This window comes from Hyperoodon ampullatus (genome assembly GCF_949752795.1).
Source record: "Hyperoodon ampullatus genome assembly, chromosome: 6".
Taxonomy (NCBI): Eukaryota; Metazoa; Chordata; class Mammalia; order Artiodactyla; family Ziphiidae; genus Hyperoodon; species Hyperoodon ampullatus.
In genome coordinates this window covers 56,444,967-56,466,641 of record NC_136919.1, presented here as the reverse complement: position 1 = coordinate 56,466,641, position 21,675 = coordinate 56,444,967, and the positions used below count along the sequence as shown (strand labels likewise).

Genomic DNA, 21,675 nt, shown 5'->3' with positions numbered 1-21,675 from the left:
TATACATATGTGTGTGTGTGTGTGTGTATTTTCTCTCTCCCTCTCCCCAGAAAGATATGAAATCCTGACTTAGGGTTATACCACTTTTTGAGTTAATATTTTTGAATTTATTATTTCTCTGGTCTGCCTAAGAATCGTCACATATTCTGAATGTATCCACACAATCTGGTGAGTTGGCAGCTGTGTCAAAAACTCTATGAAAAAAGGGAGGCAGCTAATAAGGCTTGGAGACCTTTTTTGTTTATTATTTTAGGTTAGAGCAGGCAGCCTCCCTTTGATGTTTTGCAGTCAAAGATGAAAACTTTCAACTTTGAAGCATAATGAATATAATTATACATTTACTACAATCACCTACACTTTGACTTACACACCACCACAAAAAGACATCTAACATTTTTCTACTTATCTTTTTACATTTGTTAAAATGGCTATGTTGAATACATTTTCAGAATGCATTTGTTAACCATTTGATAAACATACTAAGCCAAGCAATACAAATAACATCAATTACCTTTTTATTTAATAACTGTACCAATCAATGTAAGAAGATACAACTGAAGGGGTTCCGTATGGGATCATCCATGATGCACTGCAAAGGTATTTTACACCTTGGTCCTAAGAATGATCTGAAGGTGCTGAAAGAGGTGATTCTCTGGAAGGTGACCCAGGGTTTTCTTCAGGTGGAAAAACTGTGAGAGTACAAGCTCGAATGCCACCAAGGGACTCTGGAAGGTCAAAAACTTTATGCCACTCATCCTTTTCTGGGTCATATTTCTGGACAATTTCTACCATACAACGATTATTCCAAGAATATCCACCTACGACATAGATTTTATTTTCAAAGACGGCAACTCCGACATCACTCTGACCTCTTAACATGGCAGCAATTGGTATCCACTGGTCAAGGGTTGGTGAATAGTATTCACAGCTTAGAACATCATCATAATCACTTGTTCCTCTGAAGTGATTGCCACCAATGACATAGAGCTTGTCTCCAACTGTACACATGCAATGCAGACCTCTGACTGTAGTCATTGGAGCCTTCTGAGTCCATTTGTCTGTATCAGGGTCAAAACACATGAGCTCATTTTGGAAAGTATCATGAGTAATTCCTCCTGAAATATACATTAAGCCTCCATACACTGTTCCAGCATGGCCATAGTGGGGTTCACTCATTTTTGCAACATAGCTCCACTCATTCATTCTTGGATTGTAACACTCTACTGTGGCCAGCTCACCAGCTGCACTTCGCCCACCAACGGCATACAAATGTCCTTTGAGAGCACTCAAGTGGAAAAACGTGCGCTTTTCATTTAATGAAGCAACCTGCATCCATTTATTATACCGAGGGTCAAATCTGAAAACTGTATCAACGGCAGTTTTTCCTTTTGTATCATAATTACTTTGACCACCCACTACATAAAGAAAGTTTCCAATGACAGCAATGCCATGCTGGTAACGAGGAGCATCCATGGGGGCTAAAGATCTCCACTCTTGCGCCCTTTCATCATACATCCGTAATTCTTTACTGACAACCAGCTGCTGCCTCAAAACTCCTCCTAATGTAACCAGGTGGGTTGAGTCAGATCTAATGGCAGTTCTATCTGACTGCATCACTGGCTGCATATATGGCATCATTTGGTAATTGCTAGCTTCCAAAAGCAAATTCACACAGGTATTGTCTGTTCTCATGAAATCTACTGTCTGCACATAATTGATGAGATCCTGTGGTGTCATCAGTGGAAATCGAATATTCTTCATTAATTTTGCAGCATAATCCATCCGAGGATCTTCCAACCTTAGCCAGCGACAGGCAGCCTTGAAAAGCTCAAGTTCAGTACAGTGCTTAAGACTATTGCTGGAAAGCACAAAGGCAAGCCGTTCAAAAGGGAGTTTTAGAAACTCCCCAGTACTCAATAATGCAGGAAAATTCTTCAGGATGAAATTATTGACATATTTATCTACTTCTATAAGATTGTAGGTGTTAGCAATTCGTCCAACTTCAACACAGTTATCTAAAGAGACTCCTGAGATAAGAAACACTTTACAGAAGTCTAAAACAGGTAAAATTTGTAAAAAGCTGGCAGCTTCAAGTGTGTCCTGAAGATTGTCCATATTAAGAGAAAGTTTTGCAGTATAAATAAAATCAATTATTTTCTTCAGACCAACTTTGTTCACCCCATGAAGCTTAATGCACATTAAATCTTGTTCTTTCATTCCACCTGTGAACATAGCCTTGAAATAATCACTAGCAGACGCCATCATAGCTCTATGAACAGGGAAGATTTCATCTCCATCACCTGGTACCAGGGTCACGTCACAAAGCAATCCTTCTATTCTAAGCTGATCAAAACCTTGCAAAACCACCGAACTGTGAGTATTGCTGGTAAAAAAACGTGTGGTTCCTGCCTTGCAAGGCTGTAAATGGGCGGAGACGCCCATTTCACCGTTACCAAGAGACACTTTCATGTGAAAGCCTTCCTCTTGCACAAAGATGTATGCCGGCCAAAGAGGTTATGACCTGAAAGCTTTAAAGGAAACGAGGATGTCCCAAGAACAAGAGAGCTTGCTTTCCTTATCAAGGGCAAACAGTCACTGTGGCACACCTCAGAACACACCAGTCACTCTCTGAAAATTGTTCTATAGCAGGACCACAGAGGGATGTGGACCCCAAATCTGATTATTATGTAGATGACTCATCACCTGAAGGCAGTTTAGTGACCCGGTTCACCTCGTCCGGCCTGCGTTGCCGCTCCTCCCGCAGTTCCGCTCCGGGCCAAGGGGGAGGTGCGCCACGTCCTGCGGCCCCGCGGCTCGCTCGGCGGCGAAGCTGGGCACCTCAGCGAGCGGCCCGCCGCGCCCTCCGCTGTCCTTAGAGCGTCGCCGCGGCTACGGGCCCGTCCTGGAGCAAGGGCCTGGAACACGGGCCGAGGCCCCGACGCCGAACCGGTCCTTCCGGAAAGGCCTGCTCCCACGATCCCTCGGGCTAGGAGCGGCCGTGGCAACTACTGCGGCTGCGCGGCCGCCTGACCGCGCCAGTGGGCGGTCGTGTGGGGGATGGGAGGAAGTGGGCGGGGGACTGGAAGGGCGGGGTTTGGGCAAGGCGGGGCTGTGCAGGATGGGCCCGCGGGGCCTCTTGGGATACTCTGTATGTGGCAATAAATGGGCTGGAATGGGTGTATGTATATTATGCTTGACGTAAACCTTTCACGGCAGCTGAGCTGTCCCCCTAAATGCATACTTTGAGATTTACACTTCCTGGCTTCTTCCTTTTGTTACTTCTGAGTGACAATGAAATGCGGCTTTTGTAGAAATTGAAAGGCAGCATGGGGGAAAACGCTTAAAGTTTTTCCTCTATAAAAAAAATTTTAAAATTCTTATCCCATAGGGGAATGCCCTGGTGGTCCAGTGGTTAGGACTCGGCGCTTTCACTGCTGTGACCCGGGTTCAATCCCTGATCCGGGAACCAAGATCCCACACGCCACGCAGCCCCCCCCCCCCAAAAAAAAAACTTATCTCACACAATTTAATAGACACTTCAGTTCTAACCTTGGTTAATAGTTTCAAATTTTAATCATTTAAAACATGTCACTTGCCTCTTTTAAAATACCAAATTGTGACTATGCTATGTAAGTAATTTAGCCTGAATTTTTGCCACGCAATGGAATTCCATCATCAGTAAATTTTTCGTGCTTTTGTTTTCTACTCACAAATTTTTAAATGGATACACAATTGTCTAATAACTACACATACTATGTAGTTTCCTTGCCCATCATTTGTTCCTGAATATATACTTTCTTGTTCTCCACTCTTCTATAGAATCTGAGCACAAAACTTTACCTGTTTTTGGATAAATCCTAAGGGCAGAATGCTGATTGAAGACAAATTTTTTTTTCCAAAATATTGTCACCAGCAATGTTTGAGTGTGTATTTCCCTGCTACTGATCTTTCCCTTTATGGATATTTTGCTAACTTACATTTTTAAAATTACTAGTAAATTGGAATTTGGGCATATGAATAAATGTATACTTTGACACAACTGCTTCCAACATTTTCCACAGTTTGAAGTTATTACTGTCTTTTAAATCCTTCGTTTCCTTATGCATATGCCAACTGATGAGAATATAGGTACACTCTTTTATTACACTCTCCCCCTTTTTTAATATAAAAGTAGCATACTATACTCACTGTTCTGCACCTATCTTTTTTAACTTGGAGATCTTCTCATTCATATATAGATAACTGCTTTATCTTTTTAAATAGCTGTACTGTTTCCCATGGAATGGGTGTGTCCTACATTATTTGATTAGTCCCCTACCGATGGACATTTAGCTGGTTCCAATGGTCTTCTGTTGTTTCTGGTAGATGGCAGCAAGGTCCAGAAGGCTCAAATCACTGCTGTCCTCCATCAGATGCTTCAGCAAATCTTCAAACTGTTCAGCATAAGAGGTTGGTTGGAATGAGACTGGCCTGGAGAAGTTCTTCACTGGACTTCATCAGCATTGGCAAGTCCTGGAGACCGGCTTGTTGCAGTAGTTGGGGATGGAAGGACTCCCCTGAGCTGTGAAGACTCCACAATGGCTGTGAAAAAGCACTTCCAAGGAAACAGTTTTTCTCTGGAAAAGAAAGAACAGAGCTGCTACCCCTGGGTAGTTGTCAGAGTAAGAAATCATGAAATCCTTCTCTTTATTATCAAGCTTGCAAAAAAGATTAAGAGCTAAGGAACTAGAGGTATGCTCTTAAAGAAACAATTATGGACAGATACAACTCATTGTACTCCCACATGTTTAGTAATTTCAAAAGACTTTTTTTTTCTGCCTTCATCATAAAATAAACAGATTAAATTTGTCAAAACATTTATTGGTAGTATTAAGCAACTATAAGTAAAAGCATCTAGTTCATAGGGGGCACCAGACCATCACAGATAACCTTATTAATGTACTTATGTACTTAAATATCTATTTTACTATATTTATTATATTTCAGTATTTTTGCTTGTATTTGTGCTAATTACACAAGTGTTCATCTTTATATTTTTAAGTTATTTAAAGTTTTACTTTCAAATCTTTTTGCATTTGTTTATTTTTAAGAAAGTAATACCAAGACTGATTTTGCAACCTCAATTAAAGGATGCGGGCTTCCCTGGTGGTGCGATGGTTGAGAGTCCGCCTGCCTGATGCAGGGGACACGGGTTCGTGCCCCAGTCGGGGAAGATCCCACATGCCGCGGAGCGGCTAGGCCCGTGAGCCATGGCCGCTAAGCCTGCGCGTCCGGAGCCTGTGCTCCGCAATGGGAGAGGCCACAACAGTGAGAGGCCTGCGTACCGCAAAAAAAAAAAAAAAAAAAAAAAGGATGGAACTGCAGTTCATTCATTCATTTAATTAAAGTTAAGTATCTAAATCACAGGTTCTATGACTGCCTTCATAGGATTAAAAAAGTGAAGAAAGAAAATGAAGTGCCAGCCCTCTTGAAACTTCCCTTTTTGCCAAAGGAAACATGAAAGTATTAATCAATCAATTAATTCATTTCAACTACATTATATACTAACACCATAGGCAAAAGAAAAGCGGCTTCTATCACCAGAAACTGGAGGATGCAGAGATTCTAAGACTTGACACTGGATGTACAGTTCTAGAACTTTCAGAGTGCTATGGCTAGAAGTGTTAACCTAGAAGCTGGGTTATCCTGGTCTCTGAAGGCCCAGGAAGGAGTGAGGTCTTTTAGAAATACAGAATAATGGGCTTCCCTGGTGGCGCAGTGGTTGGGAGTCTGCCTGCCAATGTGGGGGACGTGGGTGCGTGTCCCAGTCTGGGAAGATCCCACATGCTGTGGAGCAGCTGGGCCCGTAAGCCATGGCCGCTGAGCCTGCGTGTCCGGAGCCTGTGGTCTGCAACAGGAGAGGCCACAGCAGTGAGAGGCTCGCATACTGCAAAAAAAAAAAAAAAAAAATACAGAATAGGAGGACCAAAAACTAAACATTAGGGACCTTCATATTTTAATGAAGAGAAGAGAATAAGGAGGCTGCAAAGGACACTGGAATGGTATGCAACACAATAGCAGGACAACCAGGAGACAGTGGTGATAAGAGGATGTTTCAAGGAAGAAATACATTTAAAACATGATATCTTATATTCAGGGAAAATGAGGGCTGGTTTGGCAGAGTTAATTCCACAGAATCCGGACTGGAATATACTGACTAAGGTTAAATAAGAGAAAAGGTTTGGGAGATAGAATGAATAGAAACTTCTTTTGAGAAGTTTTCTGTGAAAAGAAGAGAACTAGGGTAGCGCCTGGAGAATAAAAGTGTGTGTTTATATTACTGGATATAATTTAAAAAAATTTTTGCAAACATTTTTGGGGGACAGATTTCAAGAAATGTATGTAGTAGCACAAAGCACATAAAAATCAATATTTTATTTTTTTAAAATAACTGCTTACATAACAGCCTAAAATGTTAAGCATCATTGTTAAATCGTTTCTAAATACTAGTAGGCTAGAATGCCTTTTCATATGCTTTGTTTGCTATTTCTAGTTCTTTTATTTGTGTTTCAGTTTACGACATTAACTAGTTTCGTACTGCCCTTGTGAATTGTTTTTATGTATCCTTAAGTCTTAAAAGTACATATAAACCATTTATGCAGATGGTAGCTATATTCCTATGATGCAACTATTTGTCAATTTTATGTTTACAAATAATAGCTCATTTTCTTTATACTTTCTCCTAATGCCAGAATGTTGAACATGTAGAACCAATCCTCTCCCATTTTCATTCCTCTATTGATCTTATGGATTATCAATTCCCTTTTATGTTTTAAATCTTTCACATTTATTTTTTATAGTACATTAGGATTTTCTTTTTCATCTATAATATGAGATGAGAATCTAAATTGATTTCTGTCTAGGTTGCCAAGCATTTATCCTGTTACCATTTAATGAAACTTTTTTCTTCCATATTAACGTCTAAGATAGCCTTTACTTAATTACTACAGATTATATAACAATTTCTGGGATTTCTTTTCTTTTTTTTTTGCTGCACCAATGTGGCTTGCAGGATCTTAGTTTCCTGACCAGGGACTGAACCTGGGCCACAGGAGTGGAAGCTTCAAGTCCTAACCACTGGACCACCAGGTAACTCTCCTGGGATTTATTTTCTTTATTACTCTGATCACCTAACTCCTTACTGTCACTGTATTTATACTGTTGCTGCTTTATAATACAGTTCATTTTCTGGTAAAGCTATATATGTAAGAATTTTTCCTCTTCTAAACTTTGATATTTTTGCTTGGTGACCTTTCTTAATTAACTTTTGAATTGTTCTACAGAAGTCAGCATTGGGTTTATAAAAATCATGAAAATTTGTGGACTCAAAAATAACCATACTTAAGAATCTGCCTGCCAATGCAGGGGACACAGGTTCGATCCCTGGTCCAGGAAGATCCCACATGCCGTGGACCAACTAAGCCCATCCATGCGCCACAACTACTGAGCCTGCGCTCTAGAGCCCGTGTGCCACAACTACTGAGCCCACGTACCACAACTACTGAAGCCCATGTGCCTAGAACCTGTGCTCGGCAATAAGAGAAGCCACCGCAAGGAGAAGCCCGCACACCGCAACGAAGAGTAGTCCCCGCTCGCCCCAACTAGAGAAACCCCGCACGTAGCAACGAAGACCCAACGCAGCCAAAAATAAATAAATAAATAAATTTACTTAAAAAAAATAATAACCATACTGCAGTGGATATAAACTTCTGAGGAATTTTCTTCATCAGATGGAAAAATGAAACTGGATAGGAGAATTTCTCTTCCACAAAAATCTAAGGTAAAGAACAAAAAATAGATTAAAATCATCAGAAAGTAAAAATGTAGCCACCAAAAAGAGAAGCTCAGGGAAAAAGGAAAAGAATAATTATGCAAGTAAAAATAATTAGATTTTAAAAACCCCACAGAAATCCAACATATTGCTTAAAGAATCACTCATAACTCACTATGTACTATGTGAGGTTCTGCATGGAACCCTTATTCTGCTTGGAGGCAACTCAACTTCCCTGAGTCTCAGTTTTCTCAAATGGAAAATGGAATGAAAAATATTTGTAGAGCTGATGTAAATACATTTTAAAGCTCTTAGAGGGACTTCCCTGGCGGTCCAGTGGCTAAGACTCTGAGCTTCCTCTGTAGCGGGTGCAGGTTGGATCCCAAGATCCCACATGCCAAGGCAGCGCAGCCGAAAACAAAAAGCTCTTTAGAATGGCTCCTTCCTTGGGGTTAACCATAAGTGGTAACTCTTTTCTTCATTTTCTCCATATAAACCTATATGAGAATATTACGTGTCTTTTTCTATAAACTGGTTTGAAACTGTACCATCTCACTCTTGATAGCTGACTGGCAAAGTCAACTGAATTGGTGAGAACCTAGAAGAGTGAAAAATAGGTATGATCATATCAAAGACATGTTTGATTTATATTCAGTCAGCACAATGGCTTAAATCAATATCTGAAATTGAAGGGAATCTCCTAGGCTGGAATGGGAAAAATATACTGTATTCTTTTGCTGATTCTGGTGCCTGGCACCTCTCCCTGCTTTCCTGGATCTATTCTTTGGCTTCCATTTCACAGTACTTTCCTTCTCCTTCAGGGCTGAAATTTCCAGGGAGCCCTCCTCCTTCACTCCCTTTCCTTGCACTGCCCTCTCCTACTTGCACAGCTACCTCCTGTTCTGTTGTGATTTCTGGTTTAAGTTTTCCCAGATGGACACAAATAGAAGGTAAAAGTTGAATGATATATTCAGATTTTGTAGAAACACATATAAGAGAAGTCTTCCTTTTTTATGTTGAATACTTTTGAAACATGAGGACCCACATAGTTCAAAGGAAGCAGAAAGCAGGCCCTCCTAGGAAAAGAAGCCCCTGATGGTCAAGTGTGACAGGGCCAGAGACCAAGTCTGGCAGTCTTCTGGTCTGTGCAGATGTGCTCCTTTTAGGGAATTTTCCTCCAGAGCTGATCAGAGGTTCTTTCCTGGCAGGAACTGAGCCTAATATTGGAATAAGCCTCTTGCCATAGTCTTTGTTAAGAAGAGAACAAGTCTTCAACTTCAGACAGAGCGTGGCTCCTTTGATCTAAGAGCAGGTATGGTGAGAGAAAAAGGAGCCAAAAGGAAGTTCCTTCCTCCAACCTGCTGGGCAGACCCAGGGCTCCTGATTAATTATCTGATCCACATACTGACACTGGGAGGTGGGGAGGCCCTGAAAATCTCAGGGTAAAAACCACAACAGTGTATCTGAGTACAATCTCATATTTGAGGGTGCACTAAATTTCTCTATTAACAGTAAATTCCCAGTTTCACAAATTCATTTTTTATAACGGATCTTTTAACTTTACCATTAGAAAAATACGTTCATTGTAACTTTGCATAAGGACTGCAACAGCCCCTTCTACCCCTGACACAGTAGTAAAAGGTCGCAGTCCTGCTCCATGCCAGCCTCCAAATCCCTTTTTATCACTGGATGCCACAATACTCAAGGATCATTTTTTCCTCACCACTTGCCTTTTACTTTCAACCCACGGAGCACGCAAAGATACTGGAACCTATTCCCCACTTTTTCTTTCAACACCGCCTCCTCACTTGGCCTACACTTCCCAAGTCCATCTTTCCCTCTTCTGTCACCCATGTTTCAAAGACTAACTTCATGGCCAAGGTTGCAAAGCTCCTTGGAAGAAACCCTCAAGCAGATTAGGGAAAAGAAATTCAGTCCCCAGCCTGGATAGCTCTTTCCCTTCACCCTCACCTGTGGCAAAGGAAGGCCAGATGACCATGAGAGGGGCCTGCTCTAATTCTTCTCATAGGCTTGCAGAATTAGTCCCTCAGAGTGGGAAGGATCGCAAACAGGACAAGAATCTATAATCTACTCAGGATGGAGAATACCCTAGGAGACTCTTAGAAGGAGAGTATTAAAGAGAGGATGCAGGAATTTGGGTCCTTCCACATAACAGATTAGTTACCTTGCCCAGGACAGGGAATTAGCAGAGATCCCTGCGAGCAAGTCTCCCCAGTTCGTGCTACAGGCTCCATGAAAGAATAACTTTAAAAACCGGATGAAATGTTTGTGTCAGATGCTTCCTCCACAGAAAACTGGGAAGGTACAGGAAGATCCACAGCACAAATCCATAGTGATGTCAGCCTCTGGTGAGAGCCTAAACCTACTAGAAATGAGAGCAGTGTTTATGGATAAAGTGGGTAGTGAAACTCAGAAGAACAAGTCAGATACTGGTCAGATCCTAGAGAAGAAACTGAGGCTTATGCAATGAATTAAGGAAAGAAAAGACAGTCCACCCATGGAGGAACTCAAGGACCAACAGAGTCCAAAGATAGAAATTCCTGTGATGGCAGGGCCCCTCCTCCCCCAAAGAAAGGTAAGGGCTGAGTGTCACATCCTGCAGCCTTCAAGCAGGTGTGAGGGCCCAAGTGCACCGACCATCCATGCCATTTGTTCTACCCAAACTTCACTACATGCTTTCCAAGAGGTACACACTTTTACCTTTGCTGCCTAAAAACTTCCACATGTCTAAGAAACTGGATTCTTCTTGTACTGAAGGTAGACTCATGAACTGTTTTTGCCTTTTGGCTGATTCCCTGCATACTGGTTATATTTAACTTTAAATACACTTGCTACATGCTGGCTGTCTTCTGACAACCTGCAATGTTTCAAGTACACAATACAAAAAAATGAGGAAAACTGCCACAAAAATTTAATACTGTTCATCATAGAAAGACTAGTCCAGTGAGCTTCCATGCTACCCAATGAAAAGACAAGTGATCTTGGATTAGACCAGTGGAAAGAGTGCTACACTTTATAAGACCATAAATTGAATCACATACACCTAATACATGTATTTCTTTTGTATACTTTTCAAAAGATTCTGTTTTTAATAAGTTAAAATGTGTCCCATTGTAGCCACTTAAGGTAGTGCCAGTGGTGCCTATATTATCCATCAGCTGAAGACACAAGCAGCCCCACAAACTTGACTGGGACCAAAGGCAAAAAAAAAAAGGGTGTATTCAGAAATGGTTGTCTAAGTAGACCAGAACAATCAATCAGAAGAGAAACCCCACCTGGTCTTCTGCCCTATGTATCTGATCATTATGTTATTGTGCCCTTACTGTCTAATGTTATAAACTAACTTTTCATCAGAGAAAGAGAAATGCTTCATTTTTTACTCCAAGAAGTAGCTGATCCAAATGGTCCATCTGGGAAGAGTGGAAAGGCTAAAAAAATAAAAAAAAAATAGCTTAATCTCTTAGCAGAGCCATATGAGCAGGGTTCATTCATTATTTTTAATGTCTGGGGGGTTAAAATAGAAGATCTCATATATTATGCTATTGTAGGTCAGATACCTGGGAAAGCAGACTCTGAGACAGAGATAAGCATGCAAGGAGTTTACTGGAGAATGCGTGGATCAGTCATTGTGGCAAAGAGAATTTGAGCAGAAGTTGAGCTGCAGTGCAGTCACAGCAGGGCTTTAGCCAATCCCAAGGGAGCTCTGACTCTGGGATGACCCTGTGGAGGTAGACAGAAGGGCCAGGCCTTTATATCCCCACATTGACAGGTAATTGGATGCAGGATGACCCAGGAGGGGGAAATAACTTTGGGCTAAATGAGTCACTTTAGCCAAGAGCAGTTTCCAGAGAAGACCTGCATGCTGTCAGCATGAAGCTCTATCAGCAGCTAAAGGGAGTAAGTTCTCAGGTCTTAAAGGGAGCTGTGAATGGTGCATCAGATATCTATTATAAATGTCTTTTTTAAAAAGAAGTTTTGGTTTTTTTTTGTTTGTTTGCTTTGTTGTTTTCTCTCTTCCTTTTTCTTCTTTTGTATGGTCATACTCAAACTTTCAGCTGGGTCCATAATTTGCAAAAATGTCTAACAAGATTGTGATGGACAAAGTATACTCTGAAAACAGTGGCCCTCTGATGTTTATTATAAGCAGTTTATGGATGTGATATTTGTTGTCTCTACCTGAGGGCGTAATAGTAGCAGATGGGGTAACTGGATTGGGTACCTTCCCTGTGAATGGGAAAGATGTAGATACTGGGAAACCAAGGATGGAATGTAGGAGGACACGTTATCTGTCTTCACAGCCCTTCCCTAAGAACTGCCCTGCAGCCCTGATATCCGGACCTGGAAGCTATGAATGATAAAACCAGTGTGAGCCAATCAGAAAGCTAATCTTAAGAATCTGACTCAAGAAAGCCAGAACCTGAGACTCAGGAGCTGAGTCACATGAATGAGAATGTTCTAAGGTTGCTGGAGTTTATACAGTTCTTACCTCTTCTCAGGCTTTATTGTTTAACTTCTACTTGAATTCTGTGAGCTATCACAGTATTCCTGGAATAATTACCTTGCAGCTCATATCAGTGCAGATTGTCACATCTTCTTAGAAGTGTGTGTGTATTTTTTGAGGATGTCATGATGTCCCTTTAATAAAAAAAAGATACAATTTTAAAATGTTTTATCATAGATTATCCATTAAAAAATTTCTATTACAAATGTATACTGTATAATATGCACAGTATTTTATAACTGTAGTACCTAGGTATATTATCAATAAAATAAATACATTGGAGGTGTGTGCTCAACATTTTTTCCAAGCTGGGTGGAAGGTGAAATACCGAGGGCCTATATCTCCATAATCCTGGGGACTCCACTTAAAAACATGGGTGGACAGTCTCTGGGATTCCACATATTTGTTGAAAGTTGAGTTTTGTTTGGGTCACAGGAACAGCAAGTCACCCCTTCTAGAGCCTGGGTTCACAGACAGCCCCTGCCCTGATCACCCTATGTCTCACTCCTAATTCTCCTCTCATCCTATTACATTATCTGCCTGGGTAAGTAGCTAATCTATCACCAGCAATGAGTACAGTAAGATCTCAGGTTCCCTTGAGGAGTCTCAGGGTTCAAGTAGCCTCTAAATATTCAGTGCCAAGTCAAGGCCAGTCTAGGACTTCATACAGGTTTAGTGCCAACCACCTGCAAAGGGGTAAGCAGGACCCACTGGAGGGAAGGGACTCTAACTTATACAACCCACCCGGCCTCAGTTATCTCCTGCCATCTATGAAATGGAGAAGAAAATAATGGTCCCAAATCTGTCTTGTGCTCAAATCTGACTTTGCTCCTTACCAGCTGTGGCCCTTGAGCAAGTCCCCTCCCTTCTTGACCCTCATGCCTCTCCACACCTTTCTGAGCTACAAGAAAGTGGATAAAACTCAAATACTGTGAAACCATCTGCAAAGTGCTATGTGGAAGTGAGTACTATGCTTCACCCCCTCTAACTGATCTGCATTTGAATGCTTCCCAGGGAGTCTGTATCCCCTGGCCTGGGCCAGGGTGCCAGGTCCCTGGATGTCCTTAACTCTGCCCTAGGCTTTGTCTATGGGGGGAGGGGGGGTGACACTTCCAATTAGCCCGATATTGCTCTTCAATAATCTCCTTAGAGGGAATTTTCCCTCCCAAAGATGTTTTATTACATTTAGAGAACATCAATTAGCTCCTATATCACATCCTCTGGTAAGGATGGTCTCTATTTCTCGTCAGCAAGGATAATTATTATTCCCCCATATATGCTTGTTTTTTTCCTAAAGGAGAATGGTCCCATCTGTCTCTGTTGTGTTTAGGGGGAAATAGAATATCTTATGAGCTTGGATTTAGGGAAAGGAAGGGGTCCCTTCAGCTTTTATTGAGAGTGGACTTTGGCTTATAAAATGAGACAAAGGTTAGGGAGAGAAGTTGATGATGGCGTTGCTGACACACCACCATCCTGGTTTCCTTCATTTGTATTTGTGAAGATAGCCCACTTTAAAAATTCATTACTTTTTCCATAATACTCTTATTAGAAAAACAAGTAACTACTCAGCAATCATTCAATGCTTATAAAAGTGAGAAATTGTAACAAAGACTACAGCACAGTATCTGGACCCATCAGTCCTCTCCTTTGCTTCCTCATTACCCTGAGCATTACATAGTAATGGCATGGAGTGAATCAGGTTATACATGCCTCATGGGGCCAAAGATTCCTCACTGAGCATCTAGGAATAGTAAGAGAAAATAAACTTCACAAATCCCCAAAGTGGAACTCAAGATTTTGGAGCAGTGAGCCCCTGAGTTCAGAAGTGTGAGGGAAAAAAAAAAAATCTATGACCATGAATCTATGGTGGGCCATAGCTTCCATCCGCACCAAAGACCCTACACCCTTCCTGATGAAAGTTGCAGTGCTGGGCGCTCTTACTCCCTTCTCAACCTTAAGGAAAACATACAGCTGATCACACCACATCTCCTCTCCTCTCCCCATGGAATGTAGGACATGCCAGTAGGGGACATAGAACCCCTGGCTCTGTGTTTTGGGAAGTGGTGTTGGCAGGGATTGGAGCTCTCAGCAAGGCTGCCGTGGGTGCTGGCTCACCTCCCTGCTTCTGTGAAAAGTGTTCACAGATTACCTGCCTTTCTTTCTTACCTCCACCCCAGAGGGGTGGTAGGAAGCCCTGAGTGGGTGGTACAAGGGCACGGGTGTGTGTAGTCACCACAACTCTCTGACTGTGGGGCACTGTGGCCCCAGGGTTTGGTGGTGCTGCTAAAGCTACATGAGTCCTCTGCTCTTGCCCCTCCCGACAGGAGGTGGCTAAAGGGAAGGGAGAGCCGTGAAAGGCCTCAGCAGAGCTGGAGGGGAAGGAGAATACACTGTGTCCAGGCTTGGGGAGGAAATCTCTACGTACGTTCAAGTAACACTCCCATCACTCTCTAGCCACTGGAGGGGAACTGGATTCAAAGCTAGGGACCTGAAAATGGACCCGTGAGCTGGGTCACCCCACCTTCTGCCCTCCAGGCAGTCCAGCTCTGAAGGGGTTCAGAAACAGGATAAGTTCCCTCTTAAAAGTGGCTTTTTTAGGGCTTCCCTGGTGGTGCAGTGGTTGAGAGTCCACCTGACGATGCAGGGGACACGGGTTCGTGCCCCGGTCTGGGAAGATCCCACATGCCGCGGAGCGGCTGGGCCCGTGAGCCATGGCTGCTGAGCCTGTGCGTCCGGAGCCTGTGCTCCGCAACGGGAGAGGCCACAACAGTGAGAGGCCTGCGTACCGCAAAAAAAAAAAAAAAAGTGGCTTTTTTAGATATGAGAAAAAGTATCCATTGTACAGTGGATGCAGAGCTGGGTGGAGGACAGGGATGTTGCTGTGCTTGGATACTGAGATGGACATGCTAAGGCCTAATACTACGGTAGGTGCTACTTAAACATCTGCTATAGCTGTGATATTCATGTTTTGAAACAAACGTTGAACTCAAAATAAATAAATTCTCCCTGCTGGCTGGTCACCCTGCACAGGGATTCAACTCCTCACTGAGACAGCATGTTGCCTGACTCAATGACATCAGTGCAAGGCATGTGGGTCAAATGGCCCTCAGTGATGGGAATGTTCACAGTGCGGCCACACAGGGCTTGCAGAAGAATGAGGAGACAATGAGGAAAAGGTCAGGATTGAATGTGTGGAAAGGAGGGAAACTAACAGAGGGGAAAGAATGACCCAGTGGGTGAGAAGGAACAGGAGTGTCTATCACTAATCACTAACCAAGCTACTCCCACTCCCTGCCTCACTCCCCAGCTACCTGACTCGGGCGCCACCTGCTGGTGACTGACTAGAATACTGACAAAGTAAGATGGACTTGGTGCCATCCTGGCAAGAGTGTGTGTATGTGTGTCCTTGGGACAAGTAGTGGAGAGGGAGAGCTTGTCTTTGAGCACAAAAACAATGATGCCTTCAGGGATGTTCTGAGGCCTGCCAAAGTCCTTTTTGGCCTTCCTTACAGCCATTCTTTCTGACATTGTGCAGGATCTTGTACTCAATGCAAACAGGTGGCCTATCAGGGTTGAGGTGTCCTCTGTGGTCGTTAGTTATATGCTTGTTACAGTCATGGGATATCTTCCTCAGGATACACAAAGCGCATGCACCACAGGTGGTTCTGCAATTTATGACAAGGGTGCAGTTTTTCTGGGCTCACTTTGGACCACTACTCAGCCCACTGAAGCCAAGGTGGCCAAACATTCTAAAGACTTTCCGTATCCCTCCACATCCAAATGACTTTGGTTAACGCCATTAAAGGGCAGAGTGGGGCTTCCCTCGTGGCGCTTCCCTCATGGCGCAGTGGTTAAGAATCTGCCTGCTGATGCAGGGAACACGGGTTCGAGTCCTGGTTCAGGAAGATCCCACGTGCTGCAGAGCAACTAATCCCGTATGCCACAACTACTGAGCCTGCGCTCTAGAGCCCGCGAGCCACAACTACTGAGCCTGCATGCCACAACTACTGAAGCACACGTAACTAGAGCCTGTGCTCCGCAACAAGAGAAGCCACCACAATGAGAAGCCTGCGCACCGCAACGAAGAGTAGCCCCAGCTCTCCACAACTAGAGAAAGCCCACGCGCAGCAACAAAGACCCAACACAGCCAAAAATAAATAAAGTAAATAAATTAAAAAATAAAATAAATAAAGGGCAGAGTGGAGTGATGGCTGAAAAAGAAGAGCCACTAAGAAGTGGAGTCACGCAAAAGGAGGAGTCCCCATGAAATAGAGAAAGGAGCCACTGAGCCACCTGTTGTGCCATTTGCACCTGGAGGAGAGAGGAGGTTGGGGTCAATGTAGCCACACCAGTTTTTCAGCTGCCTTGGCTCCCATATCCAGGCCCTGAGAATCAACCTTTATCTCCTACAGATAAGTCCACACTTACAGAGCAAGTAAAGCCTGGGGGAAATTACTATCTGCTTTTTATTATATAATTAATAACACTGCTCACTCATTTAAAAAATGTGATTCTCCTAACTTGAAGTTCAGATAGGATGAGTAACCACACAAGTAGAAAATCCAGGACTAGAGAACTCTATTTCTCCAGAGTTAGAAGGTGACTCTAAAGACGGTGACCTTCCTTATGCTCCCATGAACAAAGACTACTCATCCAGAGAGGTAGTGGCTTAGAAGTGCCAATGACTGGCCATGGGCCATATGACAAGTTACACCTGATTCACAGATCTTCGCTTTTCACTAGGAGCTGCTCTGCACTCTGAAGTAATAAAGCAATACAGTCTAGCATTCCACCCTCTGACCTCCACCTTCAGTTTCTAAATTGTCCTCCATTGGCCAATTAGTCAAGGAATTACAGTTCATTGGTCCTGACGGTTTTCCCTTCTCCATCAACAGCCTCTGGTCTGTTCCCTCTCTCTCTCTCTCCACAGATGTTATGGGCTGAATTGTGTCCTCCGCACAAATTCATATATGAAAGTCCTGACCCCCAGTACCTAAGAATGTAATGGTATTTGGAGGTAAGGTCTTTAAAGAGGTGATTAAGTTAAAATGAGGCCCTTAGGGCGGGATCCTAATCCAGTATGACTGGTGTCTTTTTTGGTTTTTGCCGTGCCACGGCATGGGGAATCTTAGTTCCCTGACCAGGGATCGAACCCATGTCCCCTGCAGTGGAAGCATGGAGTCTTAACCACTGGATCACCAGGGAAGTCCCACTGGTGTCCTTATAAAAGGAAGAGATACCAGGATGGGCACACATGGAGAAAGGCCATGTGAGCACACGGCAAGAAGGCAGCCATTTGCAAGGCAAGAAGACAGGCCTCAGGAGAAACCAAATCTGCCTACACCTTTATCTTGGACTTTTAGCCTCCAGAACTATGAGAAAATAAATTTCTGTTGTTTAAGCCACCCAATCTGCAGCATTTTGTTAGGGCAGTTCTAGCAAACTAACAGAGTGGTCTTCATGGTTCATCAGCTAAGCAACATTCTAAACACTCTCACGTCATTCTTGTTTCATCATTCCTGTCTGGCAAAAGTCCAAACTCTCTGCCTCTTCCATGCCTCACCTCTGGTAAGTGGTGGAGACCCACTAGATAAAATCACACAAAAGAGTATATTGTGCTACCGTAGTTCTATGGCCTACAACTAATGGGCATCTCCAATACTGCATGGAATTCATACTTTCATTCATCCTATGTATTTGGTAAGTTCCTTCTATGTGCACTTAGGATACATAAGTAAACAAAAGTGACAAAGCTCCCTGTTTTTTGGAGCTTGTATCACTGGTTCCACTGTCAACTCTCTTATGCTTAACAAAACGATTTTAAACATTCTCCACTTTGACAAACTTCTGTCCCCGAACCTCAGCAGATGTGCTGGATGCCACTTCACAGAGGAGGTAAAAGCCATTAGAAGAGAACTTTTCGTTACCAAACTCAAAGACATTTACCACCCTTCCTCCTTCCTTCCTGTTATAGCGAAAAAAGTTTCCCAGGGGGTAATCCTTCTTTGACTTTTACAGCTGGGAAAGGTGCCTTTACTTCCCAGGCATACATTTTAGTCCATGTTGTGACTTTTGGCTTAATTATCTATTTTCTTCCAGAACAGGTATTCACTGCTCTATCACTAGCTTTAGGGGCTTAGGATTTAGTTGGTACTCAAGAGCCACTTGGGAAATGAATGAGAAATGAGAGAGCTAGCTGGAGAGAGGGCACCCACAGCATGCCCTAGGACAGAGCCAACAGGAAAAACAGGAGTCTGAGGGATGCCCCCCTCAGGCTGTCTACTGGGAACCAACATAGGTTTCACCTCAGGAAACTTGCTCTGCCCCTGGCTTCTGGAAGACAAGAGCTGGAGATTTAGCCTCACATATGAGGTTCTAGCACAGCTTTCTGGACATGTTGGGAACCCTGCAGTGCCCCTGCCAAAGGGACTCTTCTGCCAGCTCCTCTATCAGTGTTCAGCGGGCAGGGCTCAGCTCTGGGGGCCTCTGAGGCTGCTCCAGCCAGGAGAAGCTTGGAACCTCAGATCCCCTAGGCACAGCCTCGGCCTCAGAATGTCTTCCAAGGGCTGCTCGTGGTCTGGGCCTGCTGGAGTCAGGACCTCCCTTCTCTGCTGCAGCTCCATGAAGATAACAGTGGTATTAACAAGTATGATATTTAATACAGAAAACTGCACATTTAATCCCCAAATCTCATCTACTAACTGGAGAATATTCATATATTTTAATAACATAGTCATGGAGAACAGAACAAACAGGTAAGCACTTTATACAAATTTAAGACCTGGCCTTGTTAGAGTTGCCACATGGACTTGGCAAATAACACTGTCCAGAGCCCCCCAGAGTCCCCGTGCCTTAGAAATATCAAGACTGCCTCAGTGAGACCTCAAAGTGGCCCCTTTCCACTAAAGTTGAGGGGTTGGCATCTCAAACTCTCTACAGGACCAATGTTCTTTTTGGATATGCTTTTATATAATTATAACAAAGACATCACTGTACAGTTTATTTCTATATAATATTTATCATGGAAATCTTTCCAGGGCAGTTCACATAGACTGACCTAATTTTGTATTTGGGGTGTGACATAGTTTAACTGACTACTTGACAATTTTTTCAGGTGTTTTTAAACTTAAGGATCAGAGAAGTTAGCACCTCCCAAATGGGAACTCCTGGACAAAGGGTTGTCTGCAGAAATGCGAAGGAGCACAGCCCAGGCTACGTTGCTAAGGCTGTGCCTAGCACAGAGGAGAAATCACACAGCACACCTGAAGCTCTCTCTGGAGCACCTGAATCTTAGCAAGTTGTTTGGCAGATCATAGCTACTCTGTGAAATGTATAAATAAATGATATAAATAATCGTGACTCTCATTTCACTTAGTTTCAGACTACCTCTGGCGATAGTGTTTAAGGTATAGGTAAAACAATGTTATAAAGACAAAGATAACTTGTAAAAAAAAAACAATAAAGTGAGGGATGGGGAAGGGGATGTTCCCTGATTTTCAGACATAATTTTCACCCAAGGAAAATCACAACACTTCATATCAAAAACTCTTTCCAGTGTAGGGATTAGATTTAGGCAAGCTAGAAACTTGCCTCAGATACAAATAGAGAAGGGGTGCCAAGTGACTTAGTAATATGGAAAAGTAATATATTATTGCAATGTTTTAAAAAATTAGAATTAATGATAAAAAACCCTTGATGAACATATAAAAATTATAAATGAAGACAAAATCTGGCACCACAATTACAAAAGCCTAAGAGTTGTATAAGTGGGGGAGGGAGGAGGGCTTCTAGCACAAAGTTAAAGTTTGACAAATTCCATGCATTCTATCCATTTCTCACCAAAGAAGCCTAAATGTACTTACTTGCTAAATATCTGGACACCTTTCACACAACACTGCTAAAACGGGGTGTGATGTGTTTACCTGTGATACTGAAGCTTTTATAGTGAAAAGTTTTGGTCACTTTTCAGTCTCAATACATACAGAAGCACTTGATGAAAATTTTGACTCTGTCAAGAGAAAGAGATAGCCCCATAAAAATGTGCCAACAAGGTGGTTATCATTGTTGTGAATCCAAGAAGAAATATCAAAATACTGGCCTGCCACAGAATCATATTTTCAAACTGTGGGACAGGAAGAATATCCCCTATAATTTGGAAATGCATTAGGGATGAGATGGAGAAAAGAATTAATATAAATCAGAAATTTATATGCTGTTTCTCAAAAACTGTTTCAGTAAGCTAAAATTAAATTAAGATGGTAAGAGCTTCCCTAGTGGCACATTGGTTGAGAGTCCGTCTGCTTAATGCAGAGGACACGGGTTCGTGCCTCGCTCGGGGAAAATCCCACATGCCGCGAAGCGGCTGGGCCCGTGAGCCATGGCCGCTGGGCCTGTGAGTCCGGAGCCTGTGCTCCGCAACGGGAGAGGCCACAACAGTGAGAGGCCTGCGTACCGCAAAAAAAAAAAAAAAAAAAAAAAAAGGTAATTCTCTCAATTGAAAATGAGATAAGGAGTAATTCTGATAAAGTTATTGTTGAATATGCTTTCAAAAGCCCAGTACATTTTAACAAATTGTGGCTTTGGTATAAGTAAAATGTTGACAGCTACAGTAATCTGAATTTTAATACGCCCACTTTTCAATACTTTTTTTTTTTCCCGTTGCGGAGCACAGGCTCCAGACGCGCAGGCTTAGCGGCCATGGCTCACGGGCCCACACGCTCCGCGGCATGTAGAATCTTCCCGGACCGGGGCACGAACCCGTGTCCCCTAGCATCACGCAGGCGGACTCTCAACCATTGCGCCACCAGGGAAGCCCCGACTTTTCAATCCTTTTAAACTACTATAACGTTGTATAAGAAATGAACCATTAAAATTTAATAAAATCATTGTAATAAAATTCGTGTCCAGATTGTAGATGCGTTTCTCCTTTCCCTGAATTCGACTTTCTTCCCAGAAACAGCCCTGAAATCTGAACACGTACCACGACATGCTCTGATTTCGAGCCGTCAATCCCTGCATAAATGGGCAACCGCGTCAACCGGTCTGGCTAAAAGCTCCTACCAGGAAGGGAAGGATGGACGCAGAGGCAGGTGCAGAAATGAAAGGCTCTGTGCGAAGCCGCGGCAAAGCTCCCCTCCGCAGTCAGGCCCGAAAAGGAAGTTTCCTCTCTGCTCTCGCGGCCCCACGCGCTCCCTGGGCCCCGGCGGCGCCTTTCCGGGGCCGGGGCTCCTGCCGACGGCGACGCCCAGGTTCTTCCCGTGGGCGCTACGCCCGAGTTCGCGGAGCTGGACCCGGAAGCGGGTCCCGCTGGGTGGGCGGTGCCCGTCAGTCCGTTGAGGCGAGT

At 43.2% G+C, this 21,675-nt stretch overlaps 1 protein-coding gene and 1 long non-coding RNA gene across 2 annotated transcripts; both read right to left on the bottom strand.

The window, feature by feature from the left end:
* Positions 1–565: 565 nt before the first annotated feature.
* Positions 566–2,508, bottom strand: KLHL9 (kelch like family member 9). The gene has a single exon (XM_079707207.1). It carries the CDS (start codon positions 2,467–2,469, stop codon positions 616–618), a length of 1,854 nt encoding a protein of 617 aa, XP_079563333.1. The 5' UTR covers positions 2,470–2,508; the 3' UTR covers positions 566–615.
* A 5,046-nt stretch (positions 2,509–7,554) lies between these two features.
* On the bottom strand, positions 7,555–21,482 carry LOC307054346. The gene is made up of 3 exons (XR_013810935.1): positions 21,393–21,482; positions 12,390–12,466; positions 7,555–7,814 (listed from the first exon to the last, which is right to left on the bottom strand). It is a non-coding gene; the product is annotated as an uncharacterized lncRNA (long non-coding RNA).
* Positions 21,483–21,675: the final 193 nt, after the last annotated feature.

What these genes read in the sequence shown, in the direction of transcription:
- KLHL9 (XM_079707207.1), bottom strand. Translation starts at nt 2,469, where the DNA reads ATGAAAGTGTCTCTTGGTAACGGTGAAATGGGCGTCTCCGCCCATTTA.